This window comes from Hemiscyllium ocellatum, chromosome 50 (genome assembly GCF_020745735.1).
Source record: "Hemiscyllium ocellatum isolate sHemOce1 chromosome 50, sHemOce1.pat.X.cur, whole genome shotgun sequence".
NCBI lineage: Eukaryota > Metazoa > Chordata > Chondrichthyes > Orectolobiformes > Hemiscylliidae > Hemiscyllium > Hemiscyllium ocellatum.
In genome coordinates this window covers 6,806,322-6,823,972 of record NC_083450.1, presented here as the reverse complement: position 1 = coordinate 6,823,972, position 17,651 = coordinate 6,806,322, and the positions used below count along the sequence as shown (strand labels likewise).

The window sequence follows — 17,651 nt, the reverse complement described above, 5'->3', positions numbered from 1 at the left end:
CACCACATCAGATACTGACTGTCCCCCAATATCACCACATCAGATACTGACTGTCCCCCAATATCACCACATCAGATACTGACTGACCCCAATATCACCACATCAGATACTGACTGTCCCCAATATCACCACATCAGATACTGACTGTCCCCCAATATCACCACATCAGATACTGACTGTCCCCAATATCACCACATCAGATACTGACTGTCCCCCAATATCACCACATCAGATACTGACTGTCCCCAATATCACCACATCAGATACTGACTGTCCCCCAATATCACCACATCAGGTAGTGACTGTCCCCAATATCACCACATCAGATACTGACTGTCCCCCAATATCACCACATCAGATACTGACTGTCCCCAATATCACCACATCAGATACTGACTGTCCCCCAATATCACCACATCAGATACTGACTGTCCCCAATATCACCACATCAGATACTGACTGTCCCCAATATCACCACATCAGATACTGACTGTCCCCCAATATCACCACATCAGATACTGACTGTCCCCCAATATCACCACATCAGATACTGACTGTCCCCAATATCACCACATCAGATACTGACTGTCCCCCAATATCACCACATCAGGTAGTGACTGTCCCCAATATCACCACATCAGATACTGACTGTCCCCCAATATCACCACATCAGATACTGACTGTCCCCCAATATCACCACATCAGATACTGACTGTCCCCCAATATCACCACATCAGATACTGACTGTCCCCCAGTATCACCACATCAGGTAGTGACTGTCCCCAATATCACCACATCAGATACTGACTGTCCCCAATATCACCACATCAGGTAGTGACTGTCTCCCTTAACACTGTCCCCCCCATCCAACACACCTTGGACAGGAACAGCACAGAGCACGCTACTGAAGGGAGTAGGGGGGATAATGTGTGACTCACTCTCACATGGAATTGGGGTAGAATGCGGAACACACTCCCACCGGGGGTGTTGGGGGGAGAATGAGGGATCTGCTCCCATGGAATGGGGGGAGAATGGGGGATTCGCTCCCACCGTGAGTCGGGGGGAAAACGGGGGACTCACTCCCACAGGGAGTGGGGGAAGAATGGGGGACTCGTGCCCGGGGGGATTGGGGGGAGAATGGGGTACACTTTCCCACAGGGAGTTGGGGGGAAAATGGGGGACTCACTCCCACAGGGAATGGGGGGGAGAATGGGAGACATGCTCCCACAGGGAGTGGCGGGAGATGATGAGGGGACTGGGTATGTGCAGCAAGACCAGTGCTATTCGGAGGGGCCGAATGGCCTGTTTCTGTGCTGCGCCAGGAGTGGTTGAGAGGTGTAATCGCCTTGAGGGCGTCCTGCCGTTAATGAATATGTCTGAACAATTTCCGACTCACTGAATGTACAGGTAGATCATGATGATGGTGGAACTGTAGCCGAAAATGCCAATGGCTTCATAGACGACGCCAACCCGCCCTCGGATCTCCTCCATGATGTCCAGGGCAATGTCGGAGAAACTCTTTGACTGGTTGGCGTGGAGGTGGTAGTGGTACTGGATGGAAATGTTGAACTTAAATTCCTGTGCCACCTTGTCCAGGGCGTCCGAGATGGCTTGGGAGAAACGCAACAACACGATGGTGAGAGTGAGGATGTTGGGATGACAAGGTATAGGGAGCCAACGCGATGGTTCCCAACGGGGGTTCCTACACAGGGACCCTTAAAGCCCATTCAGGTCTTTGGCTTAGAGAGGGACACTCTCTGTGGTCAGTGCTGAGGGAGTGGGCACTGTGGGAGGGTCAGTGCTGAGGGAGCGGGCGCTGTGGGAGGGTCAGTGCTGAGGGAGTGGGCGCTGTGGGAGGGTCAGTGCTGAGGGAGCGGGCGCTGTGGGAGGGTCAGTGCTGAGGGAGTGGGCGCTGTGGGAGGGTCAGTGCTGAGGGAGCGGGCACTGTGGGAGGGTCAGTGCTGAGGGAGTGGGTGCTGTTGGAGGGTCAGTTCTGAGGGAGTGGGCGCTGTCGGAGGGTCAGCGCTGAGGGAGTGGGCGCTGTTGGAGGGTCAGTGCTGAGGGAGTGGGCGTTGTTGGAGGGTCTGTGCTGAGGGAGCGGGCACTGTTGGAGGGTCAGTGCTGAGGGAGTGGAAGCTGTTGGAGGGTCTGTGCTGAGGGAGCGGGCACTGTAGGAGGGTCAGTGCTGAGGGAGTGGGCGCGGTCAGAGGGTCAGTGCTGAGGGAGTGGGTGCTGTTGGAGGGTCAGTGTTGAGGGAGCGGATGCTGTCAGAGGGTCAGTGCTGAGGGAGCAGGCGCTGTGGGAGGGTCAGTGCTGAGGGAGTGGGCGCTGTCAGAGGGTCCGTACTGAGGGAGCGGGTGCTGTGGGAGGGTCCGTACTGAGGGAGCGGACACTGTGGGAGGGTCAGTGCTGAGGGAGCGGGCGCTGTGGGAGGGTCAGTGCTGAGGGAGCGGGCGCTGTGGGAGGGTCAGTGCTGAGGGAGCGGGCGCTGTGGGAGGGTCAGTGCTGAGGGAGCGGGCGCTGTGGGAGGGTCAGCGCTGAGGGAGCGGGCGCTGTGGGAGGGTCAGCGCTGAGGGAGCGGGTTCTCAAACAGGAAGGCTGACAAAACAATGGAGGACTCACGTTCTGCCACCCGCTTGGTTAGTTGCTCCTTGATGTACGACGGGATGAGGCAGAACAGCTGGATGACTGTGGACAAGAGGCAGCTGTTACAAACAGGAGGCGGTTCACCCCTCACCCCTCACCTTCGCCCACCCACCCAATTACACAGCGTCCCTCACTATCGCTTGCCCTCGTTCCCCCTGCTCCTGGGCAGCATGCTGGGAGCACTCACACATTTCCCCACATTGTCCTCCCCCCACAACCCCTCGCCCCTTCACTCCACGGTGGGGACACATACGGATAATGGAACAAGATATCCGGGGAAAGGCGACGAGGGAGCTGGGAGGGCGAGGTAATGGTGGCAGCTTGAGATGAAGAGAGATCGGGCAGGACCCTCCAGAGGTCCAGCAGAAATGAAAGGCCTGTCTTTATACTGTACGCCCCAGCTGTCCCTTCCCATTTCCCCCTTTCCCAGCCCGGAAAGCGACCCTTCGGCCGACCCAGACATCCTCACCTCATCTAGTCCCACTTCCCAGCACTTGACCCATCTCCCTCCCAACCCTTCCTATCCACGTCCCCATCCACCTTTTCATTGTCCTAGCCCCCACCACTTCCTCTGGCAGCTCATTCCATACACACACCACCCTCTGTGTGAAAAAGTTGCCCTTCGGGTCCCTTTCCCCTCTCCCCTTAAGCCCAAGCCCCTCTAGTTCTGGACTCCCGCCCCACCCTGGGGTAAAGACCCCCATGCCCACTGTACGCCGCAAACTAAACCCGTCCCGCCTGCCCGCTCCTGACCCATATCCCTTTCTGATTCACATACTTGACCCAAACATCTTTTAAACATTGTTACTGAAACCTCGTCCACCACTTCCTCTGGGATTTCATTCCAAACATGACCACCATCCGTGTAAAAAGATTTGCCCCTCTAGTATTGTTTAAAAACTCTCTCTCCTCACCCTCTAGTCATGAAATCCCCCATCTTAGGGTAAAAAACACCCCCTCTTTGATTTTATAAACCTCTCTAAGGTCGCTCCTCAATCCTCTATCCTTCAGTTAAAAAAAAGTCCCAGTTTTTCCTTATAATTCCCTGCCCGCATCCCGGGCAACATCCCGGGAAATCTCTTCCGAACCCTCTCCAGTTTAATAATCTCCTTCCTGTAACCGGGCGACCAGAACTGGACACCGTCCTCCAGACGCAACATCACCAATGTCCTGTACAACCCCAACATGATGTCTCCAACTCCTGGACTCAAAGGTCTGCGCGATGAAGACAAACACTTCCTTAACCACCCTGAGACGCAAACTTCAAAATCATACAGCCATAGAGATGTACAGCACGGAAACAGACCCTTCGGCCCAACCCGTCCACCAGATATCCTAACCAAATCCAGTCCAATTTGCCAACACTTAGCCCATATCCCTCACAACCCTTATGTCCCCATCCAGATGCCTTTTAATGCTGTCATTGTACCAGTCTCCACCACTTCCACTGGCAGCTCATTCCACACACGTACCACCCTCTGTGTGAAAACATTGCCCCTCAGGTCCCTTTCCCCTCTCACCTTAAACCTATGCCCCTCTAGTTCTGGACTCCACCACCCCTTGGAAAAGACCTTGACTATTCACCCTATCCATGACCCACATGATTTTATAAACCTTTAGAAGGTCACCCCTCAGCTTCCAAGGAAGAGAGCCCCAGCCTATTCAGCTTCTGAAGCATGGATCAGAACCCTGGAGACGGTCCACTCTGCAACACCACCCTGCACTCATCACACTTATTATAATCGCGATTGTCCGTCTGTTATGATCGCTATTACCTGTCTGTTATGATCGCTATTATCAGCCTGTTATGATCACTATTGCCTGTCTGTTATGATCGCTATTACCTGTCTGTTATGATCACTATTGCCTGTCTGTTATGATCGCTATTACCTGTCTGTTATGATCACTATTACCTGTCTGTTATGATCACTATTACCAGTCTGTTATGATCACTATTACCTGTCTGTTATGATCGCTATTACCTGCCTGTTATGATCACTATTGCCTGTCTGTTATAATCACTATTACCTGTCTGTTATGATCACTATTACCTGTCCGTTATGATCGCTATTACCAGTCTGTTATGATCATTAATACCTGTCTGTTATGATCGCTATTACCAGTCTGTTATGATCACTATTACCTGTCTGTTATGATCGCTATTACCTGTCTGTTATGATCACTATTGCCTGTCTGTTATGATCACTATCACCTGTCTGATATGATCACTATTGCCTGTCTGTTATGATCGCTATTACCAGCCTGTTATGATCACTATTGCCTGTCTGTTATGATCGCTATTACCTGTCTGTTATGATCACTATTGCCAGTCTGTTATGATCGCTATTACCTGTCTGTTATGATCACTATTGCCTGTCTGTTATGATCACTATTACCTGTCTGTTATGATCACTATTACCTGTCTGTTATGATCGCTATTACCAGCCTGTTATGATCACTATTGCCTGTCTGTTATGTTTGCTATTACCTGTCTGTTATGATCACTATTGCCTGTCTGTTATGATCGCTATTACCTGTCCGTTATGATCGCTATTACCAGTCTGTTATGATCATTAATACCTGTCTGTTATGATCGCTATTACCTGTCTGTTATGATCGCTATTACCTGTCTGTTATGAACACTATTACGTGCCTGTTATGATCACTATTGCCTGTCTGTTATGATCACTATTATCTGTCTGTTATGATCACTATTGCCTGTCTGTTATGATCGCTATTACAAGTCCATTATGATCACTAATACCTGTCTGTTATGATCGCTATTACCTGTCTGTTATGATCGCTATTACCTGTCTGTTATGATCACTATTACCTGCCTGTTATGATCACTATTGCCTGTCTGTTATGATCACTATTATCTGTCTGTTATGATCACTATTGCCTGTCTGTTATGATCGCTATTACAAGTCCATTATGATCACTAATACCTGTCTGTTACGATTGCTATTACCTGTCTGTTATGATCGCTATTACCTGTCTGTTATGATCGTTGTTGCCTGTCTGTTATGATCACTATTACCTGCCTGTTATGATCACTATTACCTGTCTGTTATGATCGCTATTACCTGTCTGTTTTGATCACTATTACCTGCATGTTATGATCGCTATTACCTGTCTGTTATGATCGCTATTACCTGTCTGTTATGATCACTATTGCCTGTCTGTTATGATCACTATTACCTGTCTGTTATGATCGCTGTTGCCTGTCTGTTATGATCACTATTACCTGTCTGTTATGATCACTATTGCCTGTCTGTTATGATCGCTATTTCCTGCCTGTTATGATCACTATTTCCTGTCTGTTATGATTGCTGTTGCCTGTCTGTTATGATCACTATTACCTGTCTGTTATGATCGCTATTTCCTGCCTGTTATGATCGCTGTTGCCTGCCTGTTATGATCACTATTGCCTGTCTGTTATGATCACTATTATCTGTCTGTTATGATCACTATTGCCTGTCTGTTATGATCGCTATTACAAGTCCATTATGATCACTAATACCTGTCTGTTACGATTGCTATTACCTGTCTGTTATGATCGCTATTACCTGTCTGTTATGATCGCTGTTGCCTGTCTGTTATGATCACTATTACCTGCCTGTTATGATCGCTATTACCTGTCTGTTATGATCGCTATTACCTGTCTGTTTTGATCACTATTACCTGCATGTTATGATCGCTATTACCTGTCTGTTATGATCGCTATTACCTGTCTGTTATGATCACTATTTCCTGCCTGTTATGATCATTATTACCTGCCTGTTTTGATCACTATTACCTGTCTGTTATGATCGCTATTTCCTGCCTGTTATGATCACTATTGCCTGTCTGTTATGATCGCTATTACCTGCCTGTTATGATCACTATTACCTGTCTGTTATGATCACTATTACCTGCCTGTTATGATCGCTATTTCCTGCCTGTTATGATCGCTGTTGCCTGCCTGTTATGATCACTATTTCCTGTCTGTTATGATCGCTGTTGCCTGCCTGTTAGGATCACTATTTCCTGTCTGTTATGATCGCTGTTGCCTGCCTGTTATGATCACTATTACCTGACTGTTATGATTGCTATTACCTGTCTGTTATGATCACTATTGCCTGCCTGTTATGATCGCTATTACCTGCCTGTTATGATCACTATTGCCTGCCTGTTATGATCACTATTACCTGTCTGTTATGATCGCTATTACCTGTCTGTTATCATCGCTATTACCTGTCTGTTATGATCACTATTGCCTGTCTGTTATGATCGCTATTACCTGTCTGTTATGATCACTATTATCTGTCTGTTATGATCACTATTGCCTGCCTGTTATGATCGCTATTACCTGTCTGTTATGATCACTATTTCCTGCCTGTTATGATCACTATTACCTGTCTGTTATGATCGCTATTACCTGTATGTTATGATCACTATTGCCTGTCTGTTATGATCACTATTACCTGTCTGTTATGATCACTATTCCCAGTCTGTTATGATCGCTATTACCAGCCTGTTATGATCACTATTGCCTGTCTGTTATGTTTGCTATTACCTGTCTGTTATGATCACTATTGCCTGTCTGTTATGATCGCTATTACCTGTCTGTTATGATCACTAATACCTGTCTGTTATGATTGCTATTGCCTGTCTGTTATGATCACTATTACCTGTCTGTTATGATCGCTGTTGCCTGTCTGTTATGATCACTAGTGCCTATCTGTTATGATCGCGATTACCTGCCTGTTATGATCACTACTATCTGTCTGTTATGATCGCTATTACCAGTCTGTTATGATCACTATTGCCTGTCTGTTATGAACGCTATTACCTGTCTGTTATGATCACTATTGCCTGTCTGTTATGATCGCTATTACCTGTCTGTTATGATCGCTGTTGCCTGTCTGTTATGATCACTATTACCTGCCTGTTATGATCACTATTGCCTGTCTGTTATGATCACTATTATCTGTCTGTTATGATCACTATTGCCTGTCTGTTATGATCGCTATTACAAGTCCATTATGATCACTAATACCTGTCTGTTACGATTGCTATTACCTGTCTGTTATGATCGCTATTACCTGTCTGTTATGATCGTTGTTGCCTGCCTGTTATGATCACTATTACCTGTCTGTTATGATCGCTATTACCTGTCTGTTATGATCACTATTACCTGTCTGTTATGATCACTATTGCCTGCCTGTTATGATCACTATTACCTGTCTGTTATGATCACTATTTCCTGCCTGTTATGATCACTATTACCTGCCTGTTATGATCGCTATCACCTGCCTGTTTTGATCACTATTACCTGTCTGTTATGATCGCTATTTCCTGCCTGTTATGATCACTATTTCCTGTCTGTTATGATTGCTGTTGCCTGTCTGTTATGATCACTATTACCTGTCTGTTATGATCGCTATTTCCTGCCTGTTATGATCGCTGTTGCCTGCCTGTTATGATCACTATTGCCTGTCTGTTATGATCACTATTATCTGTCTGTTATGATCACTATTGCCTGTCTGTTATGATCGCTATTACAAGTCCATTATGATCACTAATACCTGTCTGTTACGATTGCTATTACCTGTCTGTTATGATCGCTATTACCTGTCTGTTATGATCGCTGTTGCCTGTCTGTTATGATCACTATTACCTGCCTGTTATGATCGCTATTACCTGTCTGTTATGATCGCTATTACCTGTCTGTTTTGATCACTATTACCTGCATGTTATGATCGCTATTACCTGTCTGTTATGATCGCTATTACCTGTCTGTTATGATCACTATTGCCTGTCTGTTATGATCGCTATTACCTGTCTGTTATGATCGCTGTTGCCTGTCTGTTATGATCACTATTACCTGTCTGTTATGATCGCTATTACCAGTCTGTTATGATCACTATTGCCTGTCTGTTATGATCGCTATTACCTGTCTGTTATGATCACTATTGCCTGTCTGTTATGATCACTATTACCTGTCTGTTATGATTGCTATTACCTGTCTGTTATGATCGCTATTACCAGTCTGTTATGATCGCTGTTGCCTGTCTGTTATGATCACTATTACCTGCCTGTTATGATCACTATTGCCTGTCTGTTATGATCACTATTACCTGTCTGTTATGATCACTATTGCCTGTCTGTTATGATCGCTATTACCAGTCTGTTATGATCACTAATACCTGTCTGTTATGATTGCTATTACCTGTCTGTTATGATCACTATTACCTGTCTGTTATGATCGCTGTTGCCTGTCTGTTATGATCACTATTGCCTGCCTGTTATGATCACTATTACCTGTCCGTTATGATCGTTATTACCTGTCTGTTATGATCACTATTACCTGCCTGTTATGATCACTATTACCTGTCTGTTATGATCGCTATTACCTGTCTGTTATGATCACTATTGCCTGTCTGTTATGATCACTATTACCTGTCTGTTATGATCACTATTGCCTGTCTGTTATAATCGCTATTACCTGTCTGTTATGATCACTATTACCTGTCTGTTATGATCACTATTTCCTGTCTGTTATGATCGTTATTACCTGTCTGTTATGATCGCTATTACCTGTCTGTTATGATCGCTATTACCTGTCTGTTATGATCACTATTACCTGCCTGTTATGATCACTATTGCCTGTCTGTTATGATCACTATTGCCTGTCTGTTATGATCGCTATTACAAGTCCATTATGATCACTAATACCTGTCTGTTACGATTGCTATTACCTGTCTGTTATGATCGCTATTACCTGTCTGTTATGATCGCTGTTGCCTATCTGTTATGATCACTATTACCTGCCTGTTATGATCACTATTACCTGTCTGTTATGATCGCTATTACCTGTCTGTTTTGATCACTATTAACTGCATGTTATGATCGCTATTACCTGTCTGTTATGATCGCTATTACCTGTCTGTTATGATCACTATTGCCTGTCTGTTATGATCACTATTACCTGTCTGTTATGATCGCTGTTGCCTGTCTGTTATGATCACTATTACCTGTCTGTTATGATCGCTATTACCAGTCTGTTATGATCACTATTGCCTGTCGGTTATGATCACTATTACCTGTCTGTTATGATCACTATTGCCTGTCTGTTATGATCACTATTACCAGTCTGTTATGATCACTAATACCTGCCTGTTATGATTGCAATAACCTGTCTGTTATGATCGCTATTATCTGTCTGTTATGATCGCTGTTGCCTGTCTGTTATGATCACTATTACCTGCCTGTTATGATCACTATTACCTGTCTGTTATGATCTCTATTACCTGTCTGTTATGATCACTATTGCCTGTCTGTTATAATCGCTATTACCTGTCTGTTATGATCACTATTACCTGTCTGTTATGATCACTATTTCCTGTCTGTTATGATCGTTATTACCTGTCTGTTATGATCACTATTGCCTGCCTGTTATGATCGCTGTTGCCTGCCTGTTATCATCGCTACTACCTGTCTGTTATGATCGCTATTACCTGTCTGTTATGATCGCTATTACCTGTCTGTTATGATCACTATTGCCTGCCTGTTATGATCGCTATTACCTGCCTGTTATGGTCGCTATTACCTGCCTGTTATGATCACTATTGCCTGTCTGTTATGATCGCTATTACCTGTCTGTTATGATCGCAATTACCTGCCTGTTATGATCACTATTGCCTGTCTGTTATGATCGCTATTACCTGTCTGTTATGATCACTATTACCTGTCTGTTATGATCACTATTGCCTGCCTGTTATGATCACTATTACCTGTCTGTTATGGTCACTATTTCCTGCCTGTTATGATCACTATTACCTGTCTGTTATGATCGCTATTTCCTGCCTGTTATGATCATTATTACCTGTCTGTTATGATCACTATTACCGGCCTGTTATGATCGCTATCACCTGCCTGTTTTGATCACTATTACCTGTCTGTTATGATCGCTATTTCCTGCCTGTTATGATCACTATTTCCTGTCTGTTATGATTGCTGTTGCCTGTCTGTTATGATCACTATTACCTGTCTGTTATGATCGCTATTTCCTGCCTGTTATGATCGCTGTTGCCTGCCTGTTATGATCACTATTGCCTGTCTGTTATGATCACTATTATCTGTCTGTTATGATCACTATTGCCTGTCTGTTATGATCGCTATTACAAGTCCATTATGATCACTAATACCTGTCTGTTATGATTGCTATTACCTGTCTGTTATGATCGCTATTACCTGTCTGTTATGATCACTATTGCCTGTCTGTTATAATCGCTATTACCTGTCTGTTATGATCACTATTACCTGTCTGTTATGATCACTATTTCCTGTCTGTTATGATCGTTATTACCTGTCTGTTATGATCACTATTGCCTGCCTGTTATGATCGCTGTTGCCTGCCTGTTATGATCGCTACTACCTGTCTGTTATGATCGCTATTACCTGTCTGTTATGATCGCTATTACCTGTCTGTTTTGATCACTATTGCCTGCCTGTTATGATCGCTATTACCTGCCTGTTATGGTCGCTATTACCTGCCTGTTATGATCACTATTGCCTGTCTGTTATGATCGCTATTACCTGTCTGTTATGATCACTATTACCTGTCTGTTATGATCACTATTGCCTGCCTGTTATGATCACTATTACCTGTCTGTTATGATCACTATTTCCTGCCTGTTATGATCGCTATTACCTGTCTGTTATGATCGCTATTTCCTGCCTGTTATGATCATTATTACCTGTCTGTTATGATCACTATTACCTGCCTGTTATGATCGCTATCACCTGCCTGTTTTGATCACTATTACCTGTCTGTTATGATCGCTATTTCCTGCCTGTTATGATCACTATTTCCTGTCTGTTATGATTGCTGTTGCCTGTCTGTTATGATCACTATTACCTGTCTGTTATGATCGCTATTTCCTGCCTGTTATGATCGCTGTTGCCTGCCTGTTATGATCACTATTGCCTGTCTGTTATGATCACTATTATCTGTCTGTTATGATCACTATTGCCTGTCTGTTATGATTGCTATTACCTGTCTGTTATGATCGCTATTACCAGTCTGTTATGATCGCTGTTGCCTGTCTGTTATGATCACTATTACCTGCCTGTTATGATCACTATTGCCTGTCTGTTATGATCACTATTTCCTGCCTGTTATGATCACTATTTCCTGTCTGTTATGATTGCTGTTGCCTGTCTGTTATGATCACTATTACCTGTCTGTTATGATCGCTATTTCCTGCCTGTTATGATCGCTGTTGCCTGTCTGTTATGATCGCTATTACCTGTCTGTTATGATCACTATTGCCTGTCTGTTATGATCACTATTACCTGTCTGTTATGATTGCTATTACCTGTCTGTTATGATCGCTATTACCAGTCTGTTATGATCGCTGTTGCCTGTCTGTTATGATCACTATTACCTGCCTGTTATGATCACTATTGCCTGTCTGTTATGATCACTATTACCTGTCTGTTATGATCACTATTGCCTGTCTGTTATGATCGCTATTACCAGTCTGTTATGATCACTAATACCTGTCTGTTATGATTGCTATTACCTGTCTGTTATGATCACTATTACCTGTCTGTTATGATCGCTGTTGCCTGTCTGTTATGATCACTATTGTCTGCCTGTTATGATCACTATTACCTGTCTGTTATGATCGTTATTACCTGTCTGTTATGATCACTATTACCTGCCTGTTATGATCACTATTACCTGTCTGTTATGATCACTATTACCTGTCTGTTATGATCACTATTGCCTGTCTGTTATGATCACTATTACCTGTCTGTTATGATCACTATTGCCTGTCTGTTATAATCGCTATTACCTGTCTGTTATGATCACTATTACCTGTCTGTTATGATCACTATTTCCTGTCTGTTATGATCGTTATTACCTGTCTGTTATGATCGCTATTACCTGTCTGTTATGATCGCTATTACCTGCCTGTTATGATCACTATTGCCTGTCTGTTATGATCACTATTGCCTGTCTGTTATGATCGCTATTACAAGTCCATTATGATCACTAATACCTGTCTGTTACGATTGCTATTACCTGTCTGTTATGATCGCTATTACCTGTCTGTTATGATCGCTGTTGCCTGTCTGTTATGATCACTATTACCTGCCTGTTATGATCACTATTACCTGTCTGTTATGATCGCTACTACCTGTCTGTTTTGATCACTATTAACTGCATGTTATGATCGCTATTACCTGTCTGTTATGATCGCTATTACCTGTCTGTTATGATCACTATTGCCTGTCTGTTATGATCACTATTACCTGTCTGTTATGATCGCTGTTGCCTGTCTGTTATGATCACTATTACCTGTCTGTTATGATCGCTATTACCAGTCTGTTATGATCACTATTGCCTGTCGGTTATGATCACTATTACCTGTCTGTTATGATCACTATTGCCTGTCTGTTATGATCACTATTACCAGTCTGTTATGATCACTAATACCTGTCTGTTATGATTGCAATAACCTGTCTGTTATGATCGCTATTATCTGTCTGTTATGATCGCTGTTGCCTGTCTGTTATGATCACTATTACCTGCCTGTTATGATCACTATTACCTGTCTGTTATGATCTCTATTACCTGTCTGTTATGATCACTATTGCCTGTCTGTTATGATCGCTATTACCTGTCTGTTATGATCGCTATTACCTGTCTGTTATGATCACTATTGCCTGCCTGTTATGATCGCTATTACCTGCCTGTTATGGTCGCTATTACCTGCCTGTTATGATCACTATTGCCTGTCTGTTATGATCGCTATTACCTGTCTGTTATGATCGCAATTACCTGCCTGTTATGATCGCTATTGCCTGTCTGTTATGATCGCTATTACCTGTCTGTTATGATCACTATTACCTGTCTGTTATGATCACTATTGCCTGCCTGTTATGATCACTATTACCTGTCTGTTATGGTCACTATTTCCTGCCTGTTATGATCACTATTACCTGTCTGTTATGATCGCTATTTCCTGCCTGTTATGATCATTATTACCTGTCTGTTATGATCACTATTACCTGCCTGTTATGATCGCTATCACCTGCCTGTTTTGATCACTATTACCTGTCTGTTATGATCGCTATTTCCTGCCTGTTATGATCACTATTTCCTGTCTGTTATGATTGCTGTTGCCTGTCTGTTATGATCACTATTACCTGTCTGTTATGATCGCTATTTCCTGCCTGTTATGATCGCTATTACCTGTCTGTTATGATCACTATTATCTGTCTGTTATGATCACTATTGCCTGCCTGTTATGATCGCTATTACCTGTCTGTTATGATCACTATTTCCTGCCTGTTATGATCACTATTACCTGTCTGTTATGATCGCTATTACCTGTATGTTATGATCACTATTGCCTGTCTGTTATGATCACTATTACCTGTCTGTTATGATCACTATTCCCTGTCTGTTATGATCGCTATTACCAGCCTGTTATGATCACTATTGCCTGTCTGTTATGTTTGCTATTACCTGTCTGTTATGATCACTATTGCCTGTCTGTTATGATCGCTATTACCTGTCTGTTATGATCACTAATACCTGTCTGTTATGATTGCTATTGCCTGTCTGTTATGATCACTATTACCTGTCTGTTATGATCGCTGTTGCCTGTCTGTTATGATCACTAGTGCCTATCTGTTATGATCGCTATTACCTGCCTGTTATGATCACTACTATCTGTCTGTTATGATCGCTATTACCAGTCTGTTATGATCACTATTGCCTGTCTGTTATGAACGCTATTACCTGTCTGTTATGATCACTATTGCCTGTCTGTTATGATCGCTATTACCTGTCTGTTATGATCGCTGTTGCCTGTCTGTTATGATCACTATTACCTGCCTGTTATGATCACTATTGCCTGTCTGTTATGATCACTATTATCTGTCTGTTATGATCACTATTGCCTGTCTGTTATGATCGCTATTACAAGTCCATTATGATCACTAATACCTGTCTGTTACGATTGCTATTACCTGTCTGTTATGATCGCTATTACCTGTCTGTTATGATCGTTGTTGCCTGCCTGTTATGATCACTATTACCTGTCTGTTATGATCGCTATTACCTGTCTGTTATGATCACTATTACCTGTCTGTTATGATCACTATTGCCTGCCTGTTATGATCACTATTACCTGTCTGTTATGATCACTATTTCCTGCCTGTTATGATCACTATTACCTGCCTGTTATGATCGCTATCACCTGCCTGTTTTGATCACTATTACCTGTCTGTTATGATCGCTATTTCCTGCCTGTTATGATCACTATTTCCTGTCTGTTATGATTGCTGTTGCCTGTCTGTTATGATCACTATTACCTGTCTGTTATGATCGCTATTTCCTGCCTGTTATGATCGCTGTTGCCTGCCTGTTATGATCACTATTGCCTGTCTGTTATGATCACTATTATCTGTCTGTTATGATCACTATTGCCTGTCTGTTATGATCGCTATTACAAGTCCATTATGATCACTAATACCTGTCTGTTACGATTGCTATTACCTGTCTGTTATGATCGCTATTACCTGTCTGTTATGATCGTTGTTGCCTGTCTGTTATGATCACTATTACCTGCCTGTTATGATCGCTATTACCTGTCTGTTATGATCGCTATTACCTGTCTGTTTTGATCACTATTACCTGCATGTTATGATCGCTATTACCTGTCTGTTATGATCGCTATTACCTGTCTGTTATGATCACTATTGCCTGTCTGTTATGATCGCTATTACCTGTCTGTTATGATCGCTGTTGCCTGTCTGTTATGATCACTATTACCTGTCTGTTATGATCGCTATTACCAGTCTGTTATGATCACTATTGCCTGTCTGTTATGATCGCTATTACCTGTCTGTTATGATCACTATTGCCTGTCTGTTATGATCACTATTACCTGTCTGTTATGATTGCTATTACCTGTCTGTTATGATCGCTATTACCAGTCTGTTATGATCGCTGTTGCCTGTCTGTTATGATCACTATTACCTGCCTGTTATGATCACTATTGCCTGTCTGTTATGATCACTATTACCTGTCTGTTATGATCACTATTGCCTGTCTGTTATGATCGCTATTACCAGTCTGTTATGATCACTAATACCTGTCTGTTATGATTGCTATTACCTGTCTGTTATGATCACTATTACCTGTCTGTTATGATCGCTGTTGCCTGTCTGTTATGATCACTATTGCCTGCCTGTTATGATCACTATTACCTGTCTGTTATGATCGTTATTACCTGTCTGTTATGATCACTATTACCTGCCTGTTATGATCACTATTACCTGTCTGTTATGATCGCTATTACCTGTCTGTTATGATCACTATTGCCTGTCTGTTATGATCACTATTACCTGTCTGTTATGATCACTATTGCCTGTCTGTTATAATCGCTATTACCTGTCTGTTATGATCACTATTACCTGTCTGTTATGATCACTATTTCCTGTCTGTTATGATCGTTATTACCTGTCTGTTATGATCGCTATTACCTGTCTGTTATGATCGCTATTACCTGTCTGTTATGATCACTATTACCTGCCTGTTATGATCACTATTGCCTGTCTGTTATGATCACTATTGCCTGTCTGTTATGATCGCTATTACAAGTCCATTATGATCACTAATACCTGTCTGTTACGATTGCTATTACCTGTCTGTTATGATCGCTATTACCTGTCTGTTATGATCGCTGTTGCCTATCTGTTATGATCACTATTACCTGCCTGTTATGATCACTATTACCTGTCTGTTATGATCGCTATTACCTGTCTGTTTTGATCACTATTAACTGCATGTTATGATCGCTATTACCTGTCTGTTATGATCGCTATTACCTGTCTGTTATGATCACTATTGCCTGTCTGTTATGATCACTATTACCTGTCTGTTATGATCGCTGTTGCCTGTCTGTTATGATCACTATTACCTGTCTGTTATGATCGCTATTACCAGTCTGTTATGATCACTATTGCCTGTCGGTTATGATCACTATTACCTGTCTGTTATGATCACTATTGCCTGTCTGTTATGATCACTATTACCAGTCTGTTATGATCACTAATACCTGCCTGTTATGATTGCAATAACCTGTCTGTTATGATCGCTATTATCTGTCTGTTATGATCGCTGTTGCCTGTCTGTTATGATCACTATTACCTGCCTGTTATGATCACTATTACCTGTCTGTTATGATCTCTATTACCTGTCTGTTATGATCACTATTGCCTGTCTGTTATAATCGCTATTACCTGTCTGTTATGATCACTATTACCTGTCTGTTATGATCACTATTTCCTGTCTGTTATGATCGTTATTACCTGTCTGTTATGATCACTATTGCCTGCCTGTTATGATCGCTGTTGCCTGCCTGTTATCATCGCTACTACCTGTCTGTTATGATCGCTATTACCTGTCTGTTATGATCGCTATTACCTGTCTGTTATGATCACTATTGCCTGCCTGTTATGATCGCTATTACCTGCCTGTTATGGTCGCTATTACCTGCCTGTTATGATCACTATTGCCTGTCTGTTATGATCGCTATTACCTGTCTGTTATGATCGCAATTACCTGCCTGTTATGATCACTATTGCCTGTCTGTTATGATCGCTATTACCTGTCTGTTATGATCACTATTACCTGTCTGTTATGATCACTATTGCCTGCCTGTTATGATCACTATTACCTGTCTGTTATGGTCACTATTTCCTGCCTGTTATGATCACTATTACCTGTCTGTTATGATCGCTATTTCCTGCCTGTTATGATCATTATTACCTGTCTGTTATGATCACTATTACCTGCCTGTTATGATCGCTATCACCTGCCTGTTTTGATCACTATTACCTGTCTGTTATGATCGCTATTTCCTGCCTGTTATGATCACTATTTCCTGTCTGTTATGATTGCTGTTGCCTGTCTGTTATGATCACTATTACCTGTC

The 17,651-nt window shown here is 42.9% G+C and overlaps 1 protein-coding gene across 1 annotated transcript in view; it reads right to left on the bottom strand.

Annotated features, from left to right (window-relative positions):
* Positions 1-17,651, bottom strand: part of dcst2 (DC-STAMP domain containing 2) — a 67,560-nt gene that overhangs the window by 37,321 nt on the left and 12,588 nt on the right. Inside the window, 2 exon segments of the mRNA XM_060820649.1 lie at positions 1,397-1,610; positions 2,623-2,688. Of these exon segments, the coding sequence (XP_060676632.1) occupies positions 1,397-1,610; positions 2,623-2,688 (280 nt within the window).